At 41.8% G+C, this 26,405-nt stretch overlaps 1 protein-coding gene across 4 annotated transcripts in view; it reads right to left on the reverse strand.

Moving 5' to 3' along the window:
* LOC126354191 (uncharacterized protein C16orf52 homolog B) overlaps nucleotides 1-26,405 on the reverse strand; it is an 85,774-nt gene that overhangs the window by 26,753 nt on the left and 32,616 nt on the right. For 2 of the 4 annotated variants that reach the window (XM_050003644.1, XM_050003645.1), the window contains exon 3: nucleotides 9,161-9,297. The exons of the other annotated variants lie outside the window; for them this stretch is intronic. In XM_050003644.1, coding sequence (XP_049859601.1) covers nucleotides 9,176-9,297 — 122 coding nt within the window. In that variant the 3' untranslated portion in view covers nucleotides 9,161-9,175. Of the gene's footprint in view, nucleotides 1-9,160; nucleotides 9,298-26,405 lie in introns of those variants that run through there. 4 annotated transcript variants of the gene reach the window in all.

The raw sequence follows: 26,405 nt of genomic DNA on the forward strand, positions 1-26,405 counted from the left end.
CAGAGCACTGAAAGACCTGAGTCGAAACAAGGCCCCGGGAGTAGACAACATTCCATTAGAACTACTGACAGCCTAGGGAGAGCCAGTCCTGACAGAACTCTACCATCTGGTGAGAAAGATGTATGAGACAGGCGAAATAACCTCAGACTTCAAGAAGAATATAATAATTCCAATCCCAAAGAAAGCAGGTGTTGACAGATGTGAAAATTACCGAACTATCAGTTTAATAAGTCACAGATGCAAAATACTAACGCGAATTCTTTACAGACAAATGGAAAAACTGGTAGAAGCCGACCTCTGGGAAGATCAGTTTGGATTCCGTAGAAATACTGGAACATGTGAGGCAATACTGACACTATGACTTATCTTAGAAGCTAGATTAAGGAAAGGCAAACCTACGTTTCAAGCATTTGTAGACTTAGAGAAAGCTTTTGACAATGTTGACTGGAATACTCTTTCAAATTCTGAAGGTGGCAGGGGTAAAATACAGGGAGTGAAAGACTATTTACAATTTGTACAAAAACCTGATGGCAGTTATAAGAGTCAAGGTACATGAAAGGGAAGTAGTGTTTGGGAAGGGAGTGAGACAGGGTTGTAGCCTCTCCCCAATGTTATTCAATCTGTATATTGAGGAAGCAGTGGAGAAAACAAAAGAAAAATTAGGGTTATGTATTAAAATCCATGGAGAAGAAATAAAAACTTTGAGGTTTGCAGATGATATTGTAATTCTGTCAGAGACAGCAAAGGACTTGGAAGAGCAGTTGAACAGAATGGACAGTGTCTTGAAAGGAGGGTATAAGATGAACATCAACAAAAGCAAAACGAGGATAATGGAATGTAGTCGAATTAAATTGGGTGATGCTGAGGGAATTAGATTAGGAAATGAGGCACTTAAACTAGTAAAGGAGTTTTGCTATTTGGGGAGCAAAATAACTGATGATGATAGAAGTAGAGAGGATATAAAATGTAGACTGGTAATGGCAACGAAAACGTTTCTGAAGAAGAGAAATTTGTTAACATCGAGCATAGATTTAAGTGTCAGGAAGTCATTTCTGAAAATGTTTGTATGGAGTGTAGCCATGTATAGAAGTGGAACATGGATGATAACTAGTTTGGACAAGAAGAGAATAGAAGCTTTCAAAATGTGGTGCTATGGAAGAACGTTGAAGATTAGATGGGTAGATCATATAACTAATGAGGAGGTATTGAATAGGATTGAGGAGAAGAGAAGTTTGTGGCACAACTTGACTAGAAGAAGGGATCGGTTGGTAGGACATGTTCTGAGGCATCAAGGGATCACAAATTTAGCACTGGAAGGCAGCGTGGAGGGTAAAAATCGTAGAGGGAGACCAAGAGATGAATACACTGAGCAGATTCAGAAGGATGTAGGTTGCAGTAAGTACTGGGTGATGAAGAAGCTTGCACAGGATAGGGTAGCATGGAGAGCTGCATCAAACCAGTCTCAAGACTGAAGACCACAACAACAACAACAACAACAGGTAAATTGAGTGATATGATAAAGTCAAACAGTACTATCAGGTATATAAAGGAATTTTGTTTAGAAAACGCAACATAGATTCAGATAGTTGGAATATCTGCTGGCTGGAGCAACACATACACACACTTATTAAATACATACAACAGAGCTTGACTCACAGTGACACTACAAAATGTATTCAGAAAACCAGGAAAAGGTCTATTTTTAACAATATTTCAAGGACAGTGGAGAAATGTGTAGTTTCTTGTGACAGATGTTAAAGGGTTAAGACTACAAATCAAACACACTGAGGTTTAAAGCAAAACATTAAACCAAAAAACAATCAGAACACATTGGAATGGTTTTATCTGGGCAACTGCCTCATTCAAAAGAAAGTTAATGGTAGCTTTATTTTCAAAATTAGTTAAACTTTATCCTTTGAAAAAGGCAAATAGTAAGTAGATTATTCATAATATCACTCAAGATTTCTTTCAAACGGTGGGTGCACCAAAAGCTAGTGTGCCAGATAATGATAGCCAGTTCACATCAAATGTTTGAAAAGATTTTGTTAGAGAAAGGAATATAAAGCACATACACCCTATGAAGAACATTATGGAAGAAACCTGCCAATTTATTAAACAAACTGTTTAATTATCCTGTTTGTACAGACCTGTCTGATGAGAGACAAGATGTGGTAAGGAAAAACATACGATTATATCACAGTAAGAAAAAGCAGACATGACAGAAATTTGAATGCTACACAATTTAGAGTGGGAGATTTGGTACTGACAAAAAATTATGAGTAATCTAAGGCTATAAAAAGAGAGTTTTTTTTGTTTTGTTTTAGGACTATTTGAAATTTTAGAAGTTCTGCATCCTAATGCTTACAGACTTATTCATCCTATGTCGGAAAATGTTTGGACACTGGAACATTATGCAACTGAAACCATGCCATCAGTAATGGTTCGAAAATTGAAATTTAGCCCTCCGAGGGATACACATACTGTGTATTATGCACATGACATTTGTTTCTTCAGAGACATTCAGTCTTAACAGTATGCCATGATTCATTAGCAGGTAAGACCCTGGACAGGAAATTTCGATCATCTAGAAATCTTGTTTGGAATTTAGTGCACACCTGCACCCACTGGTCCCATTGGTTGACATTTAACAGATGAGAAACGAGCTACACTTGAATTAATTTCCCGTTTGATTCATCAGCTAGAACTTTTTGACATGTCCTGTACGAAATTACAGTGATTTCACAAACATCATGTGTTGTCTGCCTTCTTTTCTTGTGGATTGCTTCACACATTTTCAAAGTGGTTTCCGAAGTTGTGTGTGATGACTGCCAGCAAATGTTTTTGTCATCCTCTGCAAATTCTCAGACATCTTAAATCACTTAAACCAATTAAATGTTCTTATTTGGCTCAAAGCTTGCTCATGAAAGCCTCCCTTAGCGAGTTTCAGCTGCAGCTTTGTGGAGCTTAAAACCTATTGGAGATACTCATTCCTTCAAATTAGTCGTTTATAAATTCACATACACACTACATAATGGTGTAAAGAAACCAATAACAACAATGTTGTAGAACTCTCAGGTGTCTGGCTGGGTCATGTATTAATTACTGCACGATATTTTGGCAAACAGGCTCTTTTGTCATCTTAAAGTGTCCATGATGACTGGTGCTCCACTCCTGTCAGCACCCTATATAATGTTCACACTGACGCATTCAAAGTGAAGTCATGTGGCTGCCTGTCAGTTACACAACACAACTAGGGGTGCCTAGTGATGGAAGTTTGTATTGTGATTCTTTATGGTGCAATATTCAAATCCACAAGAATTTTGGGATGCACCTTATGCCAATAACTGCTCTAAACATGGGAGATCAAAGACAATTTCACACTTTTGCCTCTGAAACACAGTATTGCAGCTTAATAACTTTAACAAAGAATTGTGATAGACAATCTTTCTTTGACAAATTAAAAAAAGAGAGAGGGGGGGGGGAGAGGCTAATTAGGATTTACACTAACAAGGCCCTAGGCAATGGAGAGAATAAGATTTCATGGGGAATGCAATCAGTGGTGTCCTTCTGAAAAGAGCATTCACCTTAAGCAGTTTAGGATAATCACTGTAAAGCTACAATCAGTAAAAACTTTTATAGGGTTCCAGCCTCTGGAGTGGTTAAATTTGCATAAGCTTTTAGTCAAGTATTCCTCAGTCACTGTCAGGTGGTGATTTGACTGCCATGTGGTTGATGGCCTTATCCTTACACAGTTGTGGCAATGATGGTGATATCAACATGGTTAGTTCGCAGCAAATGAGGCAATATTTCCATCCCGCAAGTGCCTCACCTACTTCAATATTGCAGGCTGTACTGAGCTGCAACTTCTATCTTTACTGAGGGTGTCTGCCACTATTTTAATTTCAATCCTTTCATGAGCGAGGACCAATGACATCACAATAGCAAATATCTATATAACAAGGAGGCTACTGACCACACAGCAGTCAGATGACACTTGATAATGTCTGTGAAAGACTTTTCTAAACTTCTCAGAAATTTAAAGGTTTAAATAATTCAAGTCGCTGCAAGACCCTGCATTTGTATATAACATAAATCAGTATGGCTGATTGGGATGTGAGCCCTGTTTTTTTTCCAATTCAAGTCCAGTACTTTAACCAATGTGTCCGATTGCTCAATCAATAAATTTAAATTACTTTATCTATGGAACAGAGAAATGATTACATTAACTAATGAATTATGTTACATAACAAAAGAACAAACTCAGCATATTTGAGCCAGACCAGATTTTTTTAAATATTTGTAGTGTCCCTAGCTGTGGGCAAACCTTAAATATTTAAAAAGTGTGAAGTAATCCAATAAATAATTTTGAAGGAAGATTAGAGTTTCACACCATGTCAAAGGCAATAATAAAAAAAAGGAACAGGCGCACATCAACTGCTCCTAAGAACTTGCTCAGAGTGTGAACACATTAAAACTACAACAAAGAGAATTGTTATGTTGTTATGACCAGTATAAGACTGTGTGGGATGAAGATATTCTGATGTATATGTTACAATTACAAATTATCTTCCTCAGGGTGAAAATTTTTATATTTATTGTGATATCTTGTTTCTCTCTCCACTAAGCAATTACTGTCTGGAGATGTTTGTGACCAGAAGTGTATTATCACTACTGCTCTTTCATCCATTTTAAGGCTTTTCCATCCATATAAGACATTTTAAATGGCATCTGATATGTTTGGACAGTAAATGATTAATTATGAGCCTGATCTTCGCATACTACATGAGTTTCATTACTGCCTTAAAATAATCTGCCTGAATTCTTTCACTCACACATGTATGGAGTTTTTATCCCTAATAGCAAAGTTATCAGTAGCTAGTGTGGAGAGTGTAAGTAATACTCATCATAAGGCCTAGATATTTACACAAGAATATGAATAGAAATTTGCCAATATCTCTGAAAAGACTTTCAGTACCAATAAAGCCACTTCATAGTAATAGGATGAATCAAACGCAACAAAAAAAATTAAATCTCTGCCCAGTTGACATGGGGAGCAGTTCCAATTCCACATTAAGGTAAAAAAAGTTGCAATTGTCCTACTACCATCCAAAATATGTGGTAACAACAAAAACAATCAATTATTGACAAAGTTATTTAATCAGATAGATAAAAAAATCTACTCACCAAGTGGCGGCAAAATACACACATGAAAGACGGTTGTATATGGTATGTTACATATAGTAAGTTTAGTAAGTTTCTCCCCTGCCAGCACATAAAAGAACACGATGAAAAAATTTGGTGCACTTTGAGAACTACTGAACAAGCTGAACACACCAGGGGATCATCTGGTCAGAGGAGATTATACACTGAACAGAGAAAGAAACTGGTACATCTGTCTTATATCATGTAGGGCCCCCACGAGCACACATAAGTGCTGCAGTACATCGTGGCATGGATTTGTCTAATGTCTGAAGTGGTGCTGGAGTGAACTGACACCATGAATCCTGCAGGGCTGTCCATTAAATCTGTAAAAATACGAAGAGGTGGTGATCTCTTCTGAACAGCATGTTGCAAGGCATCCCAGATATGCTCAATAATGTTTATGTCTGGGGAGTTTGGTGACCAGCGGAAGTGTTTAAACTCAGAAGAGTGTTCCTGAAGCCACTCTGTACCAATTCTGGATGTGTGGTGTATCACATTGTCCTGCTTGAATTGCCCAAGTCTGTCAGAACGCACAATGGACACGAATACAAGCAGGTTATCAGACAGGATGCTTACATGCATGTCACCTGTCAGAGTCGTATCTAGATGTATCAAGGGGCCCCCTCTCACTGCATATGCCCAACACCATTACAGAGCTTCCACCAGCTGGAACAGTCCCCTGCTGACAGTCAGGGTCCATGGATTCATAAGGTTGTCTCCAAACCCACACGCCAGTCCACATGATACAAGTTGAAATGAGATTTGATCAACCAGGCAACATGTTTCCATTCATCGAAAGTCCAATGTCGGTGTTGACAGGCCCAGCCAAGGCAAAAAGCTTTGTGTTATGCAGTCATCAAGGGTAAACGAGTGGGCCTTCGGTTACAAAAGCCTGTACCAATGATGTTTCACTGAATGGTTTGCATGCCCAGCACTGAAATCTGCAGCAATTTATGAAAGGGTTACACTTCTGTCACATTGAATGATTCTCTTCAGTCATCATTGGTCCGGTTCTTGCAGGATCTTTTTCCTGCCGCAGCGATGTCGGAAATTTGACGTTTTACCAAACTGCTGATACTCTCACAGTACAGTTGTGAAATGATCATACAGAAAAATCCCCATTTCGTCGCTACCTCGGAGATACTGTGTCCCATCACTCGTGTGTCGACTATAACACCATATTCAAACTCACTTAAATCTTGATAACCTGCCAATGTAGCAGCAATAACCATTCTAACATGAGCTGTCTTATACAAGCGTTGCCAACCACAGTGCTGTATTCTGCCTGTGTACGTATTCCTGTATTTGAATACGCAAGCCTATACAAGTTTCTTTGGCTCTTCAGTGTACATGTCAGTGCACAAAGTTCTACAAGGAGGCATGTGAGAACTACCACATCCCTCTGGTGAACATGGGAGAAAGTGCACCATGGTCAGCTCACTGACTATAGTTTTTTGGCACTTCATGTAAGTTTCTCTCCCATGCAGACATCAAACTTTGTGTCTGTAACGAGACACTAAAGTGAGCAATTGAGTCATCCAGTGCTGCTTGGGCACCTGTATCTGCTATCTTGTTTTCCTCAGTTCCCTTGTGTCTAGCATCCAGCAGAATTCTATCATTTTCTGCTGTCTTTGTAGGAGAAGGATAGTGTTTTGCATTGTCTAGACTAGTTTTTCTACTGGGTACATTCACTGGACTGCTTCTAACATTAGCTAGGTGACTGAGCAGATGGAAACTTCTCACTATCTTAACATATCTTGTTCAAGTCTATTCTTGATCACCCATAGCTCAGCAGGCAGATTATAATAACATGACGAGGGGAAAACAATAGAATACTTGACATGCCCTCTCCCCCCAGCTTAGACCCATCAGTAAGCACTATAAAATGCCAATACAGATAAAATGCTACAAAAAACCTTTTTACAGAAACTATAAATTGGATGATTATCTTGTTGTACCCCAGCATGTCCAAGTCTAGTCCAGGACTGATCATCAGTCATGCAGGATATTCACTACATCCCTCTATAAAGACTGAAATGTCTGCTACATGAAGTTCCTCTCAGTATTCTTTTGTTCAGGTGGAAAATTCCTTTTTTGTCAAATTTCTGTTGCAATAATCACACAGTCATATTACTGACACAAGACAACTGGCACTGACCAAACTTTATATGTTTATCACACTATGAGAAGCAGCCAGAGGCAATTTGTGTGTTGCCGCAGAGACTAGGTATGGACTGATTTTAGTAACTCATTGTGACCGGTCTAATGCTCTTATGGTGGATAACATCCAAGATCTATAAATGTGAATCGTGTAGCTGATCTTCACATTATGCAATGAAAGTCACTTATTTTCTAAATGAAAGTTCTATAAAACGAGAGGAGACTGTATAATTTACACATTTATTGCACACCATTACAGACTTATTACTTAAGAAACTAAAATACACCACACAAATCACATTTCCTCCAATAATAATATATTTATATAAGAATGGACTGGGAGAAAGGAATGGAAGAGGAAGACAACTGGTAGAATTTTGCACAGAGCACAATTTAATCATAGCGAACACTTGGTTCAAGAATCATGAGAGAAGGTTGTATACATGGAGCCACTGGAATGTTTCAGATTGATTATATAAGGGTTACACATTGATTTAGGAACCAGATTTTAAATTGCAAGACATTTTCAGGGGCAGATGTGGACTCTGACCATGATTTATTGGTTATGAACTGCAGATTAAAACTGAAGGAGCTGCAAAAAGGCAATAAATTAAGGAGATGGGACTTGGATAAACTGAAAGAATGAAAGATTGTAGAAGATTTCAGAGGGAGCATTAGGAAAAGATTGAAAAGAACAGGGGAAAGAAATACAATAGAAGAAGAATGGCTAGCTTTGAGAGATGAAATAGTGAATGGAGCAGAGGATCAAGTAGATAAAAAGACAAGGCCTAGTAGAAATCCTTGGGTAAGACAAGAGATATCAAATTTAATTGATGAAAGGAGAAAATTAAAAAACCACAATAAATTATGTGGGCAAAAGTGGATACGAACATCAAAAAATGAGATCAACAGGAAGTGCAAAATGGCTAAGCAGGAATGTCTAGAGAATAAATTCAAGAATGCACAGCATATATCACTAGGGTAGGATAGATACTGAGTACAGTAAAATTTAAGAGACCTTTTGAGAAAAGAGAACCACCTGTATGAATGTCAAGAGCTCAGATGGTAAACCAATCCTAAGAAAAGCAGAAAGGTGGAAGGAGTATATAGAGGATCTATACATAAGTAAGAAGTACTTGAGTGCAATATTATGGAAATGGAAGAGGTCAAAGACAAAGATGAGAGGATAGATATGATACTGCATGAAGAATTTGACAAAGCACTAAAAGACTTAAGTCAAAACAAGGCCCCAGGAATAGACAACATTCCGTTAGAGCTACTGATAGCCTTGGGAGAGCCAGCAATGACAAAACTCTTTCATCTGGTGAGAAAGATGTATTGAGACAGGCGAAATACTCTCAGACTACAAGAAGAATATAATAATCCCAATTACAAAGAAAGCAGGTGCTGACAGGTGTGAAAATTACTGAACTATCAGTTCAATATGTCATGGCTGCAAAATACTAATAAGAATCCTTTACAAAAGAATGGAAAAACTGGTAATAAAAGCTGACCTTAGGGAAGATCAGTTTGGATTCTGGAGAAATGTAGGAACACATGAGGCAATACTGTCCGTATGACTTCTCACAAAACATAGGTTAAGGAAAGGCAAACCTATGTTTATAGTATTTATAGACACAGAGAAAGCTTTTGATGCTGTTGCATGGAACACTCTTTCAAATTCTAAAGGTGGCAGGGGTATTCATGGTACTTAATTAATGCAACTAGTTCTAGTATTACAAAACTACAATGAAACCCATAACCAATACCAAACTACCGTTAGCACTACAGAAATTGCTCTCTTTTTGTTCATTTATTTTGATGTACTTAACATGTAGATGATTGGGTCTGCTACCAGAACTGCCCTATTATCCCGGTTAACAGGCATTGTCTGCTGGAGTCCTTGGCCATCGGGCAATGTCAGCAGCATTTCCACTATAACAAGCAATTCCACAATTCACTGTTATGTCTTCTAATCCACTTCCATGGTCACCTGAACCAACACAACCTACATTCTTCAGAAACCAGTTCATTCTGTGGTTGCAGACCTCAGTTGTTCTCTCTCCACCCATAGAGTATGTTGTCTAGCTGGGATGGCAGCATGCTGACATGTGGTTGAATGCCTCATAAAATCTTCCTTGGCCCTCCTGGATACTGCAGCTACAGTATTGTCCAAGACGCACCACGCTGACTTGCTCCTCAGTGCTACTTTGGAATCAACCTTCTTAATAATCACAATATCCACTGTACTGCTGGTCTACAGTATCCAACAGGCACAATATTTCAGTGATCATACATGTCGCCATCAGGTGAACTGACAGACTGAGCTCCTGTAACATGCTGGTACGGAGATCTGTACGCTATGGCTGCTCAGGGGGAACTGGGTTCGGTTGCGGCGGTGGCCGATTTAAATACCCTCCCCCGGCGGCGCACTCCCTCTGCCATCCGCGCCCTGTGCTACGGTCACGCAGTGGAACAGATTGCGAGATTGCGACGACGTCTGAGATGACGTCAGTGTGATGGCTCTGTCCACCCTGGTCGTCACAACTATATGTTTGCTCGATTTACTCTTGATTAACCCAATCGCTGGTTTCCAAGCCTTGCTAAGATTATAGCCACAGTCATGGTTTATGAGGTCGTCATTGGTGCGAATTTCAATGGCCTCTCTAACAATGCTGTCCCAGTATCTCGACATCTGTACCAGAATTCTCGTGCGTTCATACTCCATAGAGTGGTTTTCCAACAAACAATGTTCAGCGACCGCCGACGTCGAGTGTGCCTCTGGTGTTCACGGAATCAATCCTTAACGGTACGCATCTCAGATGTTCCAATTGCTGGGGTAGACTCTCTGCGTCAGAGAGAGTGCGCGCCCTATGTACTAGAGTTTTAAGTACCCCATTCCTCTGTGAAGGGTGGTGCTAGCTGTCTGGGTGCAAATACAGATCAGTGTGCGTTGACTTCTTATACAAACCCAGATGTATCCGAGCAAGGTGGTGGTCACTGAACATTGTTTGTCGGAAAATCACGCTATGGAGTATGAACGCACGAGGATTCTGGTACAGAAGTCGAGATGCTGGGACAGCGTTGTTAGAGAGGCCATCGAAATTCCCACCAATGACGACCTCATAAACCGTGACTGTGGCTCTAATCTTAGCAAGGCTTGGGAACCAGCGATTGGGTTAATCAAGAGTAAATCGAGCAAACGTATAGTTGTGATGACCACGGTGGACAGAGTCATCACACCAACATCTCGGACGCCCTCGCTATCTGTTCCACCACTTAACCGTAGCACGGAGCGCGAACGGAGGAGGGAGTGCGTCGCAGGCGGAGGGTATTTAAATCGACCGCCGTTGCGATCGAATCTAGTTCCCCCCTGAGCAGCCATAGCGTACGAATCTCAGTCCGTCAGTTCACCTGATGATGGCGACATGTCTGATTGCCGAAATATTGTGGCCGTTGGACACTGTAGACTGGCAGTACACCCATGGATATTTTGATTATAAAATACGCCGGGAGAAACTCAAGAATCACAACTTTCTTAATGCTTGATGGCCAGTACCTGACACGACTTTGTAGATTGTGCAGTCCCACAATTAGTGCCTAATAGTGCCCCAGGTGCAACTATCGTTCATCTGTCTTTTCATTTTGTATAGATATGGAGTGTACAAGGTATGACCAGTTAGGTTATGTATCAGTCTACTCAACAGGTTTAGAAATCTCATTTTTAGTCTCTACCTAATATTAGTGAGTAATTTGCAGGTTCTCCTGTCTGTGTGAAGTGTCTAGTTCATTTTGCTACAGTTATAATATGATATCTTTCATTAACTTTATCGTATTGATCTCAGATCCAAGTATCATTTGATTGCCTTTCTTTAACCAATGGACAGCTCCCTTTTTCCTAATTTTCAAGTCCAATGGGTATATACCTAGAATTATTAACAAAGCGTCATTCATGGTAGTGCAGCAGGCATTCATTAATTTTAGCAGTGTTCCTCGCTGAACTCTTCTCATTAATGAGCTGCAATCTATGAGCCAAAATGTTCGCATCATATCCTATGACTGATGCTAATATAGACTGGTGGTATTTTCTCATTGTTTTCAAGGGAAGCTGAAACTGTCTATTTGTAATGGTTAAAATTTTGTTCAACATGGTTGTAGCTTTCGTGCTTGTCTCCTTTATATAATCTGCAAAGTTGACATCTGTCCAGGAGTACACATAGATATCTCACTACTGCTAATCTTTACACCATTTCATTTTATTTTAGGGTCTCTCGCTATGTTCCCTTGCTGCAGGAGATGTGTAGTTTCGTGAGGTGCCTTGTTACAGCGTGGCTTCAAATCATTACACCATTTAATTTTATTTTAGGGTGTCTTTCTACTTTCCCTTCCCGCAGGAGAGGCATTGTTCTGTGTGCTAGGAACAATTTGACACTTTGATTCCATCCTTCAAGTTCATGGAGTGCTGCATTACATTTGCCTTCCATAATCCTTACAGAAGTCCCACTTACAACAAATGGCAAATGCTACCAGATTGTTTCCATTACTGCTGTCATGTAACTTTTGTAGTATGGGCTCCAATTCCACATCCCAAAACTCTGATCCACACATTGATCCCTGCAACCTTCTGTCATCATCATCTTTATTTCCTACTGAGAATGTTTAAACAACAAATTAGTCTCTAGGATTTGGGTATTACGGGATCCGTATCTTGATCTTTACCAATTATCACCACATCAGCATTCTTCTTTGGTGCAGGGGCTCTTCCTTGCAAGAGACACTCACCATAAAGTTCAAGCAAAAAAATATCTAACTGACAATATTAGCAATAAAACAGATGCTATTCACCATAAAGATGACATGCTGCATCGCACACAGGCAAAACAAAAAGACTCTTACCATGCCAGAAGTATTGTCTGGTGGTGGTGGTGGTGGTGGTGGTGGTGGTGGTGGTGTGGGGGCCAGGAAGGGGGGGGGGGGGGAGAAAAACAAGTGGGAGCAAAATAGGAAAGGAGCTGGGAAGGGAAGAGGAGAGGTGGTTACATTAGCAAAGGGCAGCACACAAAGAGGGTGAGGGAATGTGAGAAGAGAGCAGGTGAAAGGATGAGGAGGTAGAAACTGTTAGGCGGAGGGAGTGGGGACAGATAGTTCCCACAGGTTGAGGCCTGGATAATTTTGGGAGTGGAGAATGTTTTGTAAGGAAAACTTCTAGCTATGCTTCTCAGAAAAGCTGGTGGTTGAAGGGAGGATCCGAATTGCCCATGTTGTGAAGCAGCCATTGGGTTCAAGCATGTTATGTTCAGCTGCATTGTGTGCCACAGGATGGTCTACTTTACTCTGGGTCACAGTTTCACAGTGACCATTCATCTAGATGGACAGCAGGTTGGTAGTAGTACCAGAATAAAAAGCTGTGCAGTGGTTGCAGCAGAGCTGAAATACAAGATGACTGCTTTTGCAGGGATAAGATAAACCTGTGACAGGACTGAAATAGGAAGATCTTTGGGTGGATTGGGCAGGTCTTTCACCTGGATTTTTCACAGTGATGTAATCCCTCTGGCAACGGGTTGGTATTGGAAGTGACATAGGATGTAATAGAACATTATGGAAGTTTTATGTGCAACAGAACACCACTTCAGGATGGGTGGAAAGGATATTGTGTAGGATGCTCCACATTTCAGGGCATCACAATAGGTAATCCAAGTCCTGGCAAAGAATGTAGTTCAGTTGTTCCAGTTGGGGTGTACTGGGTGATGAAGGGGGCACTCTTTTGAAGCTTTTGACACAGCTCAGTGAGCCTTGAGCAGCCACTGGTGAAGTATCAGTGCAGTAGCAAGTTGCATATTTAGCTTTCATATTTGTTTTGTAGTTTGGTTCTTAATTCCTTTCCGTGTGTTTGTGTGCTTGCATATTTAATTACATAAAATCCTTGCATATTCTCATATTTTAAAGGAGTAATATTGCTTATTGATAGCTGCAGAGTATAAATTTGCGGATTTGTTACATATTAGCAGCAGGATGGATAGGGTGTATGCGTGCTGTGTGCGGGCGCAGGAGGAACTGGCCGCAGTTCGCGAGCAGCTGAGCGTGCTGTTGGCCATGCTCAGCCGCCTTCAGGCTGCTGCCTCGAGGTGCAGCGATGGCGGAGGGTCTGATGCGTGACTTGAGACACCCCAGGCGTCGCTTGCTGCATCCGCTGACTCAGCCGCCGAGGCACCTTCTAGTGTACCCGGCGCGTAGTGGCCGCCCTCACCACAGGGCGTGTCGCGGACTGCAACGCGTTCGTGTCGCTCGAGGGGGAGGGCCAATTTGGAGACTGGCCGACTAGCCACGCCCGTTCATTCTGTCAGTGGGCAGGTGGCTGCTCCTTTAGCAGGGTCCGAGCAGGCACACAGGGGCAAAGGCTTGCTGGTTATTGGGAGCTCCAACATTAGGCGGTGATGGAGCCCTTTAGGGAAATAGTGTACAGGGCTGGAAATAAATCCAACTTGCACTCGGTTTGTCTGCCGGGGGGCCTGTGGGGGCAGCCTTGCCTGTGGCTATCGAGCATACGGCGTGCAGTCGACTGCAAGTAGTTGCTCACGTCGGCACCAATGATGCCTGTCGCTTGGCTTCTGAGGCAATCCTCAGTTCGTACAGGTGGCTGGCGGATTTGGTGAAGACCGCTGGCCTCACACGCGGGGTGCAAACAGGGCTCTCTATTTGCAGCATCGTTCCCAGAGTGGATCAGGGTCCTTTGGTTTGCAGCTGAGTGGAGGGTCTCAACCAGAGGCTTCGTTGACTCTGTGACGGTCTTGGCTGCAGATTTCTAGACTTGCGCCTATTGGGTGGGGAATTGTAGGAGTCCCTCGATAGGTCAGGGGTGCACTACACAAAGGAAGCGGCTACTCGGGTAGCAGAGTACTTGTGGCATGCACATGGGGTTTTTCTTAGGCTAGGCAGGAGTGCGAGGTGTTCTGATGAACACTCACCAGTCAACGTGCAGGCAGGGAAATCAGGATGCGCTCAGTGTAAAGACACTTCAACTATCAAGATATTAGCAGTAAATTTTCAGTGTGTTCGGAATAAAGTCCCTGAAATTACTGCCCTCCAGGAAGCATGTGGCTCACAAATTATTCTCGGGACTGAGACCTGGCTGAAGCCTGAGATAGGAAGTTCTGAAATGTGATGTTCACAGTGGAGGGCGCGAGGCGCACCGCACGGAGCCGTTATGAAGGTGCACGCTGAGCAGCGCAGTACGCAATGTCACCTCAGAAAGCTATAAATAGAGGAGCTCAGCGCGTACTCGCCAGTACTACTACAGTGGCACTCACCTGAAGATGGCCAGAAGACTCTGTGCTGAAATATCGTGGCAGGAAGTTACTGATATCCGGCAGTTCTCCCGTGTTTTTATGGAACAATCAGTACGCCGGGAAAGGTTTAAACATCACATCAAGCAACTCTACGGGGAGGAAGTGATGGAATGTATTCAAAGATTCGACAAGTTATGTGAAAGAAGAGCGAGGCTGCTGAGCTCATTGATATTCTTATTAACTTGCAGAGACAAGGGAATTATTCCAACGTTTGCCAAAATTGTGCATTTCATAAATACCACTGCTGCAAACAACATCAAATATAAAGCAAGCATGGCTTTGGTGAGAGAAAGGATTCGTTTCACTCAGCGTGAATTGGATTCTGTATCAAAGAACATGTTTCACATACATTTGGAATTGCCAGCAAGACTATCTTCTCTGTCGTAGGACTGGGTGGATGGTGTGACATGGGATAAAGCAAACTGGAGCCATGATAAAGCTGTGATGAGGCAATCTGCCAAGATTGAGAGACTTTCTAAACAGATGCAGCAGGAAGTTCCAATTCGACGATCTGTTGTTAATTTGACAAGGAAAACTTTAGATGACGCGACTGTGTCTGTGCTAGCAAAAGGACTGAATTTTGCTCCTACACCTGTTGCACCACCACTAGTGGATTTCATCAGTGCCATCGAAGAAGCTGATCGCCGTCTTGATACAGATGAAGCGGAGGAAGTTCGTCGAGAGTCTTGCCGTGTATTGACCAGGGTTGCACCAATGAAGAATAACATCTCGCCCATGGAGAGGATAGCCCTCCGTAACTTACGAGCAGATGTGGATACAGTAGTCTTAAAATCTGACAAAGGAAACGCTACTGCCCTCATACCAAGGGATGAATATATTAATAAGATCAATGTTTTATTATGTGATTAAACGTATCGCAAAATCGATAAGGGTCCCACAAGCCGAGTAGTGCGAAAAACAGCACAACTTTTACCAAATAGTTCTCTACCAAAGGAGGTCATCAAAAGACTGAAACCAAACAGTTCAGTTCCACCTAGGCTATATGCTCTGCCCAAGATCCACAAGGAAAATGTGCCATTACGTCCAATTGTGAGTAACATTGGAGCAGCCACCTACGACCTAGCAAAATTCTTGGCATCTTTGCTCAAACCAATGATAGGCAAGTGTGCACATCACATAAAGAATTCTGGTGAGTTTATCAGTCGACTTCAGTCACTACAACTGCATAGTAGTGATTTATTGGTCAGTTGTGATGTGGTTTCACTCTTCAAAAAAGTTGTCTCTGGTGGACTCACTACACCCCATTGGCAATATGTTTGGTGCAGACATTACAGCGTTGTTTGAGCATACTCTCTCCTCTACATATTTTATATTTAACAACGAATTTTACGAACAATCTGATGGTGTCGCCATGGGGAGTCCTTTGTCTCCCCCGGTAGCCAATCCATTTATGGATGATTTTGAGGAGAAAGCAATCGACTCTGCCACTTTTAAACAGACAGTATTTTGGTGGTACGTTGACGACACTTTTATAGTGTGGCCTCATGGTCTGGACCGTCTCCAAGAATTTTTACGTCACATGAACTCCATACACGAAAACATAAAGTTTACCATGGAGATAGAGAGAGATGGTTGTCTGCCATTTTTAGACATCTTGGTGCGACGGAAGAGTGACGGCACACTTGGTCACTCGGTGTACAGAAAGCCCACTGATACAGACCAGTATCTACAAGCTACTAGTTGCCACCATCCAGCACAAACAATGGGCGTTCTCAAAACCTTGGTCCACCGTGCCCATACTATCTCTGATGCCGACAGTCTTCAAGCGGAACTGGAACACCTGCAAAAAGTATTTTTGAAGAATGGCTTTTCACCTACACAAGTGAACAGAGTGATGAAGACCTACAAACGACGGAACAAGGAAGAGGAAGAGGCTTTCAGGTCAACTGTTTATCTACCATTTATTGGGAATATTTCTTCACAGATAGGCAGAATATTGAGAAAGTATCAAGTGAGAGTCATCTTTCGCCCTCCTTCCAAAATTTCATCACTGGTGGGATCTGTTAAAGACAATCTGGGCCTGCGTAAACCACAAGTACGCAATCGCCGAACATTGTATTTCCACAGACCATTCCATGAATTACGACGACACAAAAATTTTGGCCCATTAATCAAACATTTGGAGCTCGATTATCAATGAATCTGTGGAAATAAGATTGTCTGACAACGAGACTCTCATCAATCGAGAAACCGTTTATCATATGAACTCTGCTTGGAATCCTGTTATTGAGAAACTTCGTAGTTGACGTAGTTATCTGCATAAAGATGGAATTCGACCTGACACCGATACGCCAGGCTTTCACAGTGGAGGGCGTGAAGCGCACCGTACGGAGCCGTTATGAACGCGCACGCTGAACAGCGCATGCGCAATGTCACCTCAGAAGGCTATAAATAGCGGAGCTCAGCGCGTACTCGCCAGTACTACTACAGTGGCACTCACCTGAAGATGGCCAGAAGACTCTGTGCTCAAATATCGTGGCAGAAAGTTACTGATATCCGGCAGTTCTCCCGTGTTTTTATGGAACAGTTCTGAAATATTTAGTGAGGGTTAGAACGTGTATCGCAAAGACAGATTAGACACCGTAGGAGGTGGTGACTTCATTGCAGTTGACAAAAATATTGTGTCTACTGAGGTCGAAGTAAAGTGTGATTGTGAAGTTATCTGGACACGTTTAACAGGGCTAGGGGAAATAAAGTTAATTGTGGGGTGTTATTACTGGCCACCAGGTTCCACCGTGACAGTTCTAGAATCATTCAAAGGGAGTCTACATTCTGTATCGCAGAAGTACCCGGATCATGCTATATTAGTCGGAGTTGACTTCAACCTACCTAATATAGACTGGAATGTCTATGGATTCATTACAGGTGGTACAGACAAGCCGTCGTGTGAAGTACTTTTGAACACATTAACCAAAAACTGTCTTGAGCAGCTAAATCGACAGCCAACACATAATGGAAATATTTTAGATCTGGTAGCCACGAACAGACCAGACCTCATTGACGGTGTCAGTGTTGAGACAGGGATTAGTGATCATGATGTTGTCATTACGACTATGGTTATGAAAGTTAAAAAGTCGGTCAAGAAGGCTAGGAGAGTATTCTTACTAGAAAGAGCAGATAAGCAGTTGTTAGCATCCCACTTAGTAAATGAATCGACTTCATTTACTTCCGGTACGATGGACGTGGAAGAATTATGGGCAAATTTTAAACACATTGTAAACCACGCATTGGACAAGTATGTGCCGAAAAAGTGGGTTACAGATGGAAAAGACCCACTGTGGTTTAACAGTGCAATTCGGAGAACGCTCAGGAAGCAAAGGCAGTTTCACTCGCGGTACAAGAAAGATCGGGAGAATGACAGGCAAAAGTTAGTAGAGACTCGTACTGCTGTAAAAAGAGCGATGCAGGAAGCATTCAACCACTACCACTACCATACCTTAGCAAAAGATCTTGCTGAAAACCCAAGGAAATTCTGGTCTTATGTAAAATCGGTAAGCAGGTCGAAGGCTTCCATCCGGTCACTCACTGATCAGTCTGGCCTGACAACGGAAGACAGCAAAATGAAACCTGAAATTTTAAATTTAGCATTTGAGAAATCTTTCACACAGGAGGATCGTACAAACATACCGCCGGTTGAGTCTCGTACAGGTTCCCATATGGAGGACATAGTGACAGACATCCCTGTGGTTGTGAAGCAGATGAATGGGTTGAAAATAAATAAATCGCCAGGTCCTGATGGGATTCCATTTCCGTTTTACAGAGATTACTCTACTGCATTGGCTCCTTACTTAGCTTGCATTTATCATGAATCTCTTGCCCAACATAAAGTCCCGAGCGACTGGAAAAAAGCGCAGGTGACGCCTGTATATAAGAAGGGTAGAAGTACGGATCCTCAAAATTACAGACCAATATCCATAACATCAGTTTGTTGCAGAATTCTCGAACATATTCTCAGTTTGAATATAATGAATTTCCTTGAGACAGAGAAGTTGCTGTCCATGCATCAGCACAGCTTTAGAATCACTCCGGCGGAATGCACTCGCCCTTTTTTCACATGATATCTTGCGAATCATGGATGAAGGGTATCAGACGGATGCCATATTCCTTGAGTTCTGGAAAGCGTTTGATTCGGTGCCCCACTGCAGACTCCATAATAAGGTACGAGCATATGGGATTGGTTCCCAAGTATGTGAGTGGCTCGAAGTCTTCTTAAGTAATAGAACCCAGTACGTTGTCCTCGATGGTGAGTGTTCATCGGAGGTGTGGGTATCATCTGGAGTGCCCCAGGGAAGTGTGGTAGGTCCACTGTTGTTTTCTATCTACATAAATGATCTTTTGGATAGGGTGGATAGCAATGTGCGGCTGTTTGCTGATGATGCTGGGGTGTATGGGAAGGTGTCGTCATTGAGTGACTGTAGGAGGATACAAGATGACTTGGACAGGATTTGTGATTGGTGTAAAGAATGGCAGCTAACTCTAAATATAGATAATGTAAATTAATGCAGACGAATAGGAAAAAGAATACTCCATTAGTAGTGTAGCGCTTGACACAGTCACGTCGATTAAGTATTTGGGCGTAACATTGCACAGCAATATGAAGTGGGACAAGCATGTAATGGCAGTTGTGGGGAAGGTGGATAGTCGTCTTCTGTTCATTGATAGAATTTTGAGAAGATGTGGTTCATCTGTAAAGGAGACCACTTATAAAACACTAATACGACCTATTCTTGAGTACTGCTTGAGTGTTTGGGAGGACATAGAAGCAATTCAGAGGCGGGCTGCTAGATTTGTTACTGGAGGGTTTGATCATCACACGAGAGTTACGGAAATGCTTCAGAAACTCGAGTGGGAGTCTCTAGAGGAAAGAAGGCTTTCTTTTTGTGAATCGCTACTGAGGAAATTTAGAAAACCAGCATTTGAGGCTGACTGCAGTACAATCTTACTGCCGCCAACTTACATTTCGCGGAAAGACCACAGAGACAAGATAAGAGATTAGGGCTCGTATGAAGGCACATAGGCAGTCATTTTTCCCTCATTCTGTTTGGGAGTGGAACAAGGAGAGAAGATGCTAGTTGTGGTATGAGGTACCCTCCGCCACGCACGGTGTGGTGGATTGCGGAGTATGTACGTATGTAGATGGCTCTTGGGGTGATGGGAGCACTTTGCAGACCAGGTCTGAGGGAGAATGACTGTCTGTGAACAGCTTGGTGAGACCTTCAGCATACTGGAAAAAGTAGTTCTTATCACTGTAGATACACTGCCCCTGGGAGGCAAGGTTGTACTGGAGGGATTTTTTGTTGGGGAATGGGTATCAAACAGCAAGGTCATCGGTCCCATCTGATTAGGGAAGGATGGGGAAGGAAGTCGGCCATGTTCTCTCACAGAAAACCTAAACCAGGGCAGCCAGACACGGGTTTGAACTGATGTTTTCCCGAATCCGAGTCCAGCGTGCTAACCACTACACCACCTCACTTGGTGACACCATATGTCACAAACAGCTTGAAATCAAATTGAATGGTCGTGGAATATCTTCTCAGTTACATAAATAGATATGTGATTTCCTGTCAGGAAGATAACACTTCATATGGACTGATTGAGCTATTGGGCATTGAGGGATTAGATCCTTTCAGTTGTTGTTGTTGTTGTTGTTGTCTTCAGTTCTGAGACTGGTTTGATGCAGCTCTCCATGCTACTCTATCCTGTGCAAGCTTCTTCATCACCCAGTACTTACAGCAACCTACATCCTACTGAATCTACTTAGTGTATTTATCTCTTGATCTCCCTCTATGATTTTTACCCTCCACACTGGCCTCCAATACTAAATTTGTGATCCTTCGATGCCTCGGGACATGTCCTACCAACCGATCCCTTCTTCTGGTCAAGTTGTGCCACAAACTTCTCTTCTCCCCAATCCGATTCAATACTTTCTCATTAGTTATGTGATCTACCCATCTAATCTTCAGCACTCTTCTGTAGCACCACATTTCGAAAGCTTCTCTCTTCTTGTCCAAACTATTTATCGTCCATGTTTCACTTCCATACATGGCTACACTCCATACAAATACTTTCAGAAACAACTTCCTGACAAATCTATACTCAATGTTAACAAATTTCTCTTCTTCAGAAACGTTTTCTTTGCCAGTCCCAGTCTACATTTTATATCCTCCCTACTTCGACCATCATCATTTATTTTTCTCCCCAAATAGCAAAACTCCTTTACTACTTTAAGTGTCTCATTTCATAATCTATTTCCCTCAGCATCACCTGATTTAATTGGACTACATTCCCTTACCCTCGTTTTGCTTTTGTTGATGTTCATCTTATATCCTCCTTTCAAGACACTGTTCATTCTATTCAACTGCTCTTCCAAGTACTTTGCTGTCTCTGACAGAATTACAATGTCATCGGCAAACCTCAAAGTTTTTATTTCTTCTCCTTGGATTTTAATACCTAATCCTAATTTTTCTTTTGTTTCCTTTGCTGCTTGCTCAATATACAGATTGAATAACATTGGGGAGAGGCTACAACCCTGTCTCACTCCCTTCCCAAACACTGCTTCCCTTTCACGTCCCTCGACTCTTATAAATGCCATCTGGTTTTTGTACAAATTTTAAATAGCCTTTCACTCCCTGTATTTTACCCCTGCCACCTTTAGAATTTGAAAGAGAGTATTCCAGTCAACATGGTCAAAAGCTGTCTCTAAGTCTACAAATGCTTGAAACGTACGTTTGCCTTTACTTAATCTTACTTCTAAGATACGTCGTAAGGTCAGTATTGCCTCACGTGTTCCAACATTTCTACAAAATCCAAACTGATCTTCCTCGAGGTCGGCTTCTACCAGTTTTTCCATTCTTCTGTAAAGGATTCGTATTAGTATTTTGCAGCCATGACATATTAAACTGATAGTTCGGTAATTTTCACACCTGTCAGCACCTGCTTTCTTTGGGATTGGACTTATTATATTCTTCTTGAAGTCTAAGGGTATTTCGCCAGTCTCATACATCTTACTCACCAGATGGTAAAGCTTTGTCTGGACTGGCTCTCTCAAGGCCGTCAGTAGTTCTAATGGAATGTTGTCTACTCCCGGGGCCTTGTTTCGACTCAGGTCTTTCAGTGCTCTGTCAAACTCTTCATGCAGGATCATATCTCCCATTTCAATCTTCATCTACATCTTCTTCCATTTCCATAATATTGTCCTCAAGTACATTGCCCTTGTATAGACCCTCTATATACCACTTCCACCTTTCTGCTTTCCCTTCTTTGCTTAGAATTGGGTTTCCATCTGAGATCTTGATATTCATACAAGAGGCTCTCTTTTCTCCAAAGGTCTCTTTCATTTTCCTGTAGGCAGTATCTATCTTACCTCTAGTGAGATAAGCCTCTACATCCTTACATTTGTCCTCTAACCATCCCTACTTAGCCATTTTGCACTTCCTGTCGATCTCATTTTTGAGACATTTGTATTCCTTTTTGTCTGCTTCATTTACTGCATTTTTATAGTTACTCCTTTCATCAATTAAATTCAGTATTTCTTCTGTTACCCAAGGATTTCTACTAGCCCTCATCCTTTAACCTACTTGATCCTCTGCTGCCTTCACTACTCCATCCCTCAGAGCTATCCATCCTTCTTCTACTGTATTTCTTTCCCCCATTCCCCCATATGTCATCGCTCTCCCTGAAACTCTGTACAACCTCTGGCTTAGTGGGTTTATCCAGGTCCCATCTCCTTAAATTCCCACTTTTTGCAGTTTCTTCAGGTTTAATCTACAGTTCATAACCAATAGATTGTGGTCAGAGTCCACATCTGCCCTTGGAAATGTCTTACAATTTAAAACCTGGTTCTTACCATTGTATAATCTATCTGAAACCTGTCAGTATCTCCAGGATTCTTCCATGTATACAACCTTCTTTTATGATTCTTGAACGAAGTGTTAGCTATGATTAAGTTATGCTCTGTGTAAAATTCTACCTTTCAGTAGGGGTACAATAATCAGCTACGGTGGGGTGTCTAGTATTGTTGGTTTTGTGAATTTTGGGGAGCATGTAGAAGGTGGGTGAGTGGGATGACATAGGGGTGAAGAGAGACATGGATTCAGGGGAGAGGTTCTGGGAAGGCACCAAGACAGGGCCTGGAGGCAGAGTATATAGGTGGACACATCAAACAACTGGAAGAGTCCTTCTGCCAGGTAGTCAAAAATGGTTCAAATGGCCCTAGAACTTAGAACTACTTAAACCTAACTAACCTAAGGACATCACACACATCCATGCCCGAGGCAGGATTCGAACCTGCGACCATAGCAGTCGCGCGGTTCCGGACTGAGCGCCTAGAACTGCTAGACCACCGGCGCCGGGTAGTCACTGCGACTCATCACGAGAGTAGTGGAGCCTTTCTCTTTGAAGTGAAGGTATACAAACAAATCTGCGGCATAGCCATGGGTACCCAGATGGCAGCCTCCTATGCCAATCTGTTTATAGGCCATCAAAAGGACACTTTCCTAACCTTCCAAAACCACAAACCCCAGGTCTGGTTCAAGTTCACTGAAGATTTCTTCACAATCTGGACTCAGGGCCATGGCACTCTATCTTTATGCCTTGACAACCTAAATACATTCTCTCCCATCCACTTCACCTGGTCCTCCTCAACCCAGCGTGCCACCTTCCAAGGCATTGATTCCTCTTCTCTGATGGTTCCAGCTGCACCTCAGTCCAGGTTCAACCTACCAACCACCAACAGTATCTGCATTTTAATACTGCTGCCTCTTCCACACCAAAAAATTCCTCCTCTACAGCCTTGCTACCCAGAGATGGCATATACGCAGTGACAAAAACTCCTTTTACTGAAGGTCTTTGCAGACAGGCACTATTCCATGGACCAAGCAGATTTCAATTGCAAGTCTTGGCCAGTCCACCCACCCAGCACTTCCTATTCTAGACCTGTCACTGGTTTATGTCACCCAATCAAAAGCCAGGTCACGCCTCAAAGCACAACACGCAGCTGAACATGATTGATTTCAACAGCTGCTTCACAACTCAGGTGATTATTATTGTGTCCTTTGGTGTAGTGTGCAGAATTTCCATAGCGTTTTTTATCTGGTTTACATTGTAGTTTGCTGTTTGCAGGGGGGCTAAAGACGGTGGATGGGTTTGACTCACTGCAGTATGTCCTTGGTATCGGATTCTGAAATTTACGTCTATTTGGCTTACTTAAAGTACGCTGCCCAACACGACATCCTTCATTTCAATGACTGCTTCACAACCTGTGCCATATGGATGCTTCCCATCAACACCATGGAAACTTTCCCAGCATTATATCCTATGTTCCCGTAACCCACCTGGCCTCAACCTTCGCTAGTCATTGTCCTCAGTCATCCAGTCTCCATCTTGTTCTTTGTATCAATTGCTATTTTTGTTTCAAATGGCTCGTGTTCCACTTGTTTGTATTATTTTGTACAAAATTTAACATTTTTATTACCTCTGTGATTCATTCAAATGTCTTTCCACCGACCCTAAAAGCTTTTAGGCTTGTGATTTTTCTTTAATTGCTTTGACTGTGAAGTAAGCTTCTGACAGTGATTTATGGTGAACACTGCCAGGTTGATACAAATATCTTGATAATACAAAGTAAATCTGGAAACTGAATCAACAGTTTTTACTTCTTATTAACACCCGATTTCCTTTTGTTGTGATGTAAACTTATTCAGAACATTAGATATGGGAAAAACACTACATGTTTAAGACTACAGTTACCCAAAATGACTGAGTAATTTGTACCACTGTTAAAATTGAAATTTTACTCCAAGAGAGGATCTCTAGTACATATTTCCCCATTGCCAAGCACACCTTAGCAATACATGCGAAATTTTTTAGTGTGTTGTGATGAAGATTGTGTGTGCAGTACTTTCAAAAAGATGGAAAAAAGTGGTGCAAAGTAATCCAGATTGACTGAATTGTTTATATATGTTAGTTCTCAGTTAGATATGCACTTTAAACTAACTGATTTCAATGAAAATTTCATGTTGGTACATGGGAATTAGCTCAGTAAAAGAAGAGAACAATTTTCGTGTCAGTTTCACACATAATTTTGATTGTTTCATACAGTGTCTGACAATAATCAGCATATTGTTGTCTATATCCAAATTCACATTTAAATTAACCCCATTATGTTTTTTTCCGATGCCAAAGATGATGTCACCACTGATAAGTGCATTACATATGTGAATAAAACTGGTCCTTACACCTGGGAAAAATATTGTTTCGCTTTTAGGTACTTTTGATATTACAGTAGACTTTAGTGTTCATTAGCATAAAACGAAATTTGTAGTTTGTTGCTTTAATGTTGGAATAGTTAGTCTTATCATCATCAAGAATGTAGATACTTTCGAACGAAAATGAGTGCCGCCTTTCTAACTGAAATATCACATCCAGTTTCTTGCCTATCTGCAATATAGAGGCGCTAACAGACTACAGCACACTGAGACAGCCTAAGTTCGCCATTCAGTTAGTATAGAGTTCACTGTACAAGAGTGAGTCAAACACATCCACAATCTTCAACCACATGCAAACAGCAAACCACAATGTAAACTATATCAAAAATGCAATGAAAATTCTGCAAACACCACCAAAGGGCCAAATAATGAACTTCTTAGAACAAATATAAATCTACACACACACACACACACACACACACACACACACACACACACACACACACACAAATTACATTGACCATTTTACTGAAATTATAGAACACAATCCTCCTCAGAGGACACTGCCTTACAGCAGCACTGTCCGTGCGGGCGAGGAAGTTTGTGTGCTCTGGATCCTGAGGGCTATGCCGGCAGTAACTTAGCTACCAGTAGGGTCACCCATGCTGGATTGTCCGAGGGGGAGGAACCATACAAAGCGCGTCCCACAACAGCCCACTGATCCTTGTCACCTATCCCGAGCTTGTCCTTACCCTGTTCTTTTCCTGCCATCTCAAATCATAATAAAGGGTGGGGGGGACTCTTAGGCATAGAGAAGCCAGCCACCCTAGGGGAGTAAACCCTTAAAAGAAAATCGGGCAAGTCTGGAGGCTCTTAGGTGGCAGCCTCACAACCAGACTAAGGAGCTGTGGGCCAATCACTGGCATTCCCAAAAACAAATGATTAAAGAAACAGAAGAAAAGAGCAGTCGGACGGACTCAAATATGATGACCTTTGGCATGAAAAGGACAATGAAAATAGGTTTCTGGAATATTAGAACATTGATAAAAGCCAGCAGACTGAAATAGGTTACAAAGGAGATGACAAGTTACAAGATGGCCATTATCAGACTTAGTGAGGTGAGATGGCTAGATTTTGGAGAAATCCAAACACGAAATGGATACACCTTTTTATACTCTGGACCTGCTGGAGAGGATGCAGAGCACAGAAATGGAGTTGGACTTTTGTTAACCAAAGGAGCGAAAAAGAGCCTTATGGAATGGAAACCGATTTCAGGAAGACTACTAACTGCACGTTTTAAGACAAACATTCAAAATATCACAGTCATCCAATGCTATGCTCCTACAGAAACCTCAGATACTGAACTGAAAAAAAGAGTTTTACCTCTCCTTAAATGACACCATTAAAAGTACCAGTAAGAGAGACCTCTTGATTATTATGGGAGACCTAAATGCAAAAGTTGGAAAGAACA

Source organism: Schistocerca gregaria, chromosome 3 (genome assembly GCF_023897955.1).
Source record: "Schistocerca gregaria isolate iqSchGreg1 chromosome 3, iqSchGreg1.2, whole genome shotgun sequence".
Lineage (NCBI taxonomy): Eukaryota > Metazoa > Arthropoda > Insecta > Orthoptera > Acrididae > Schistocerca > Schistocerca gregaria.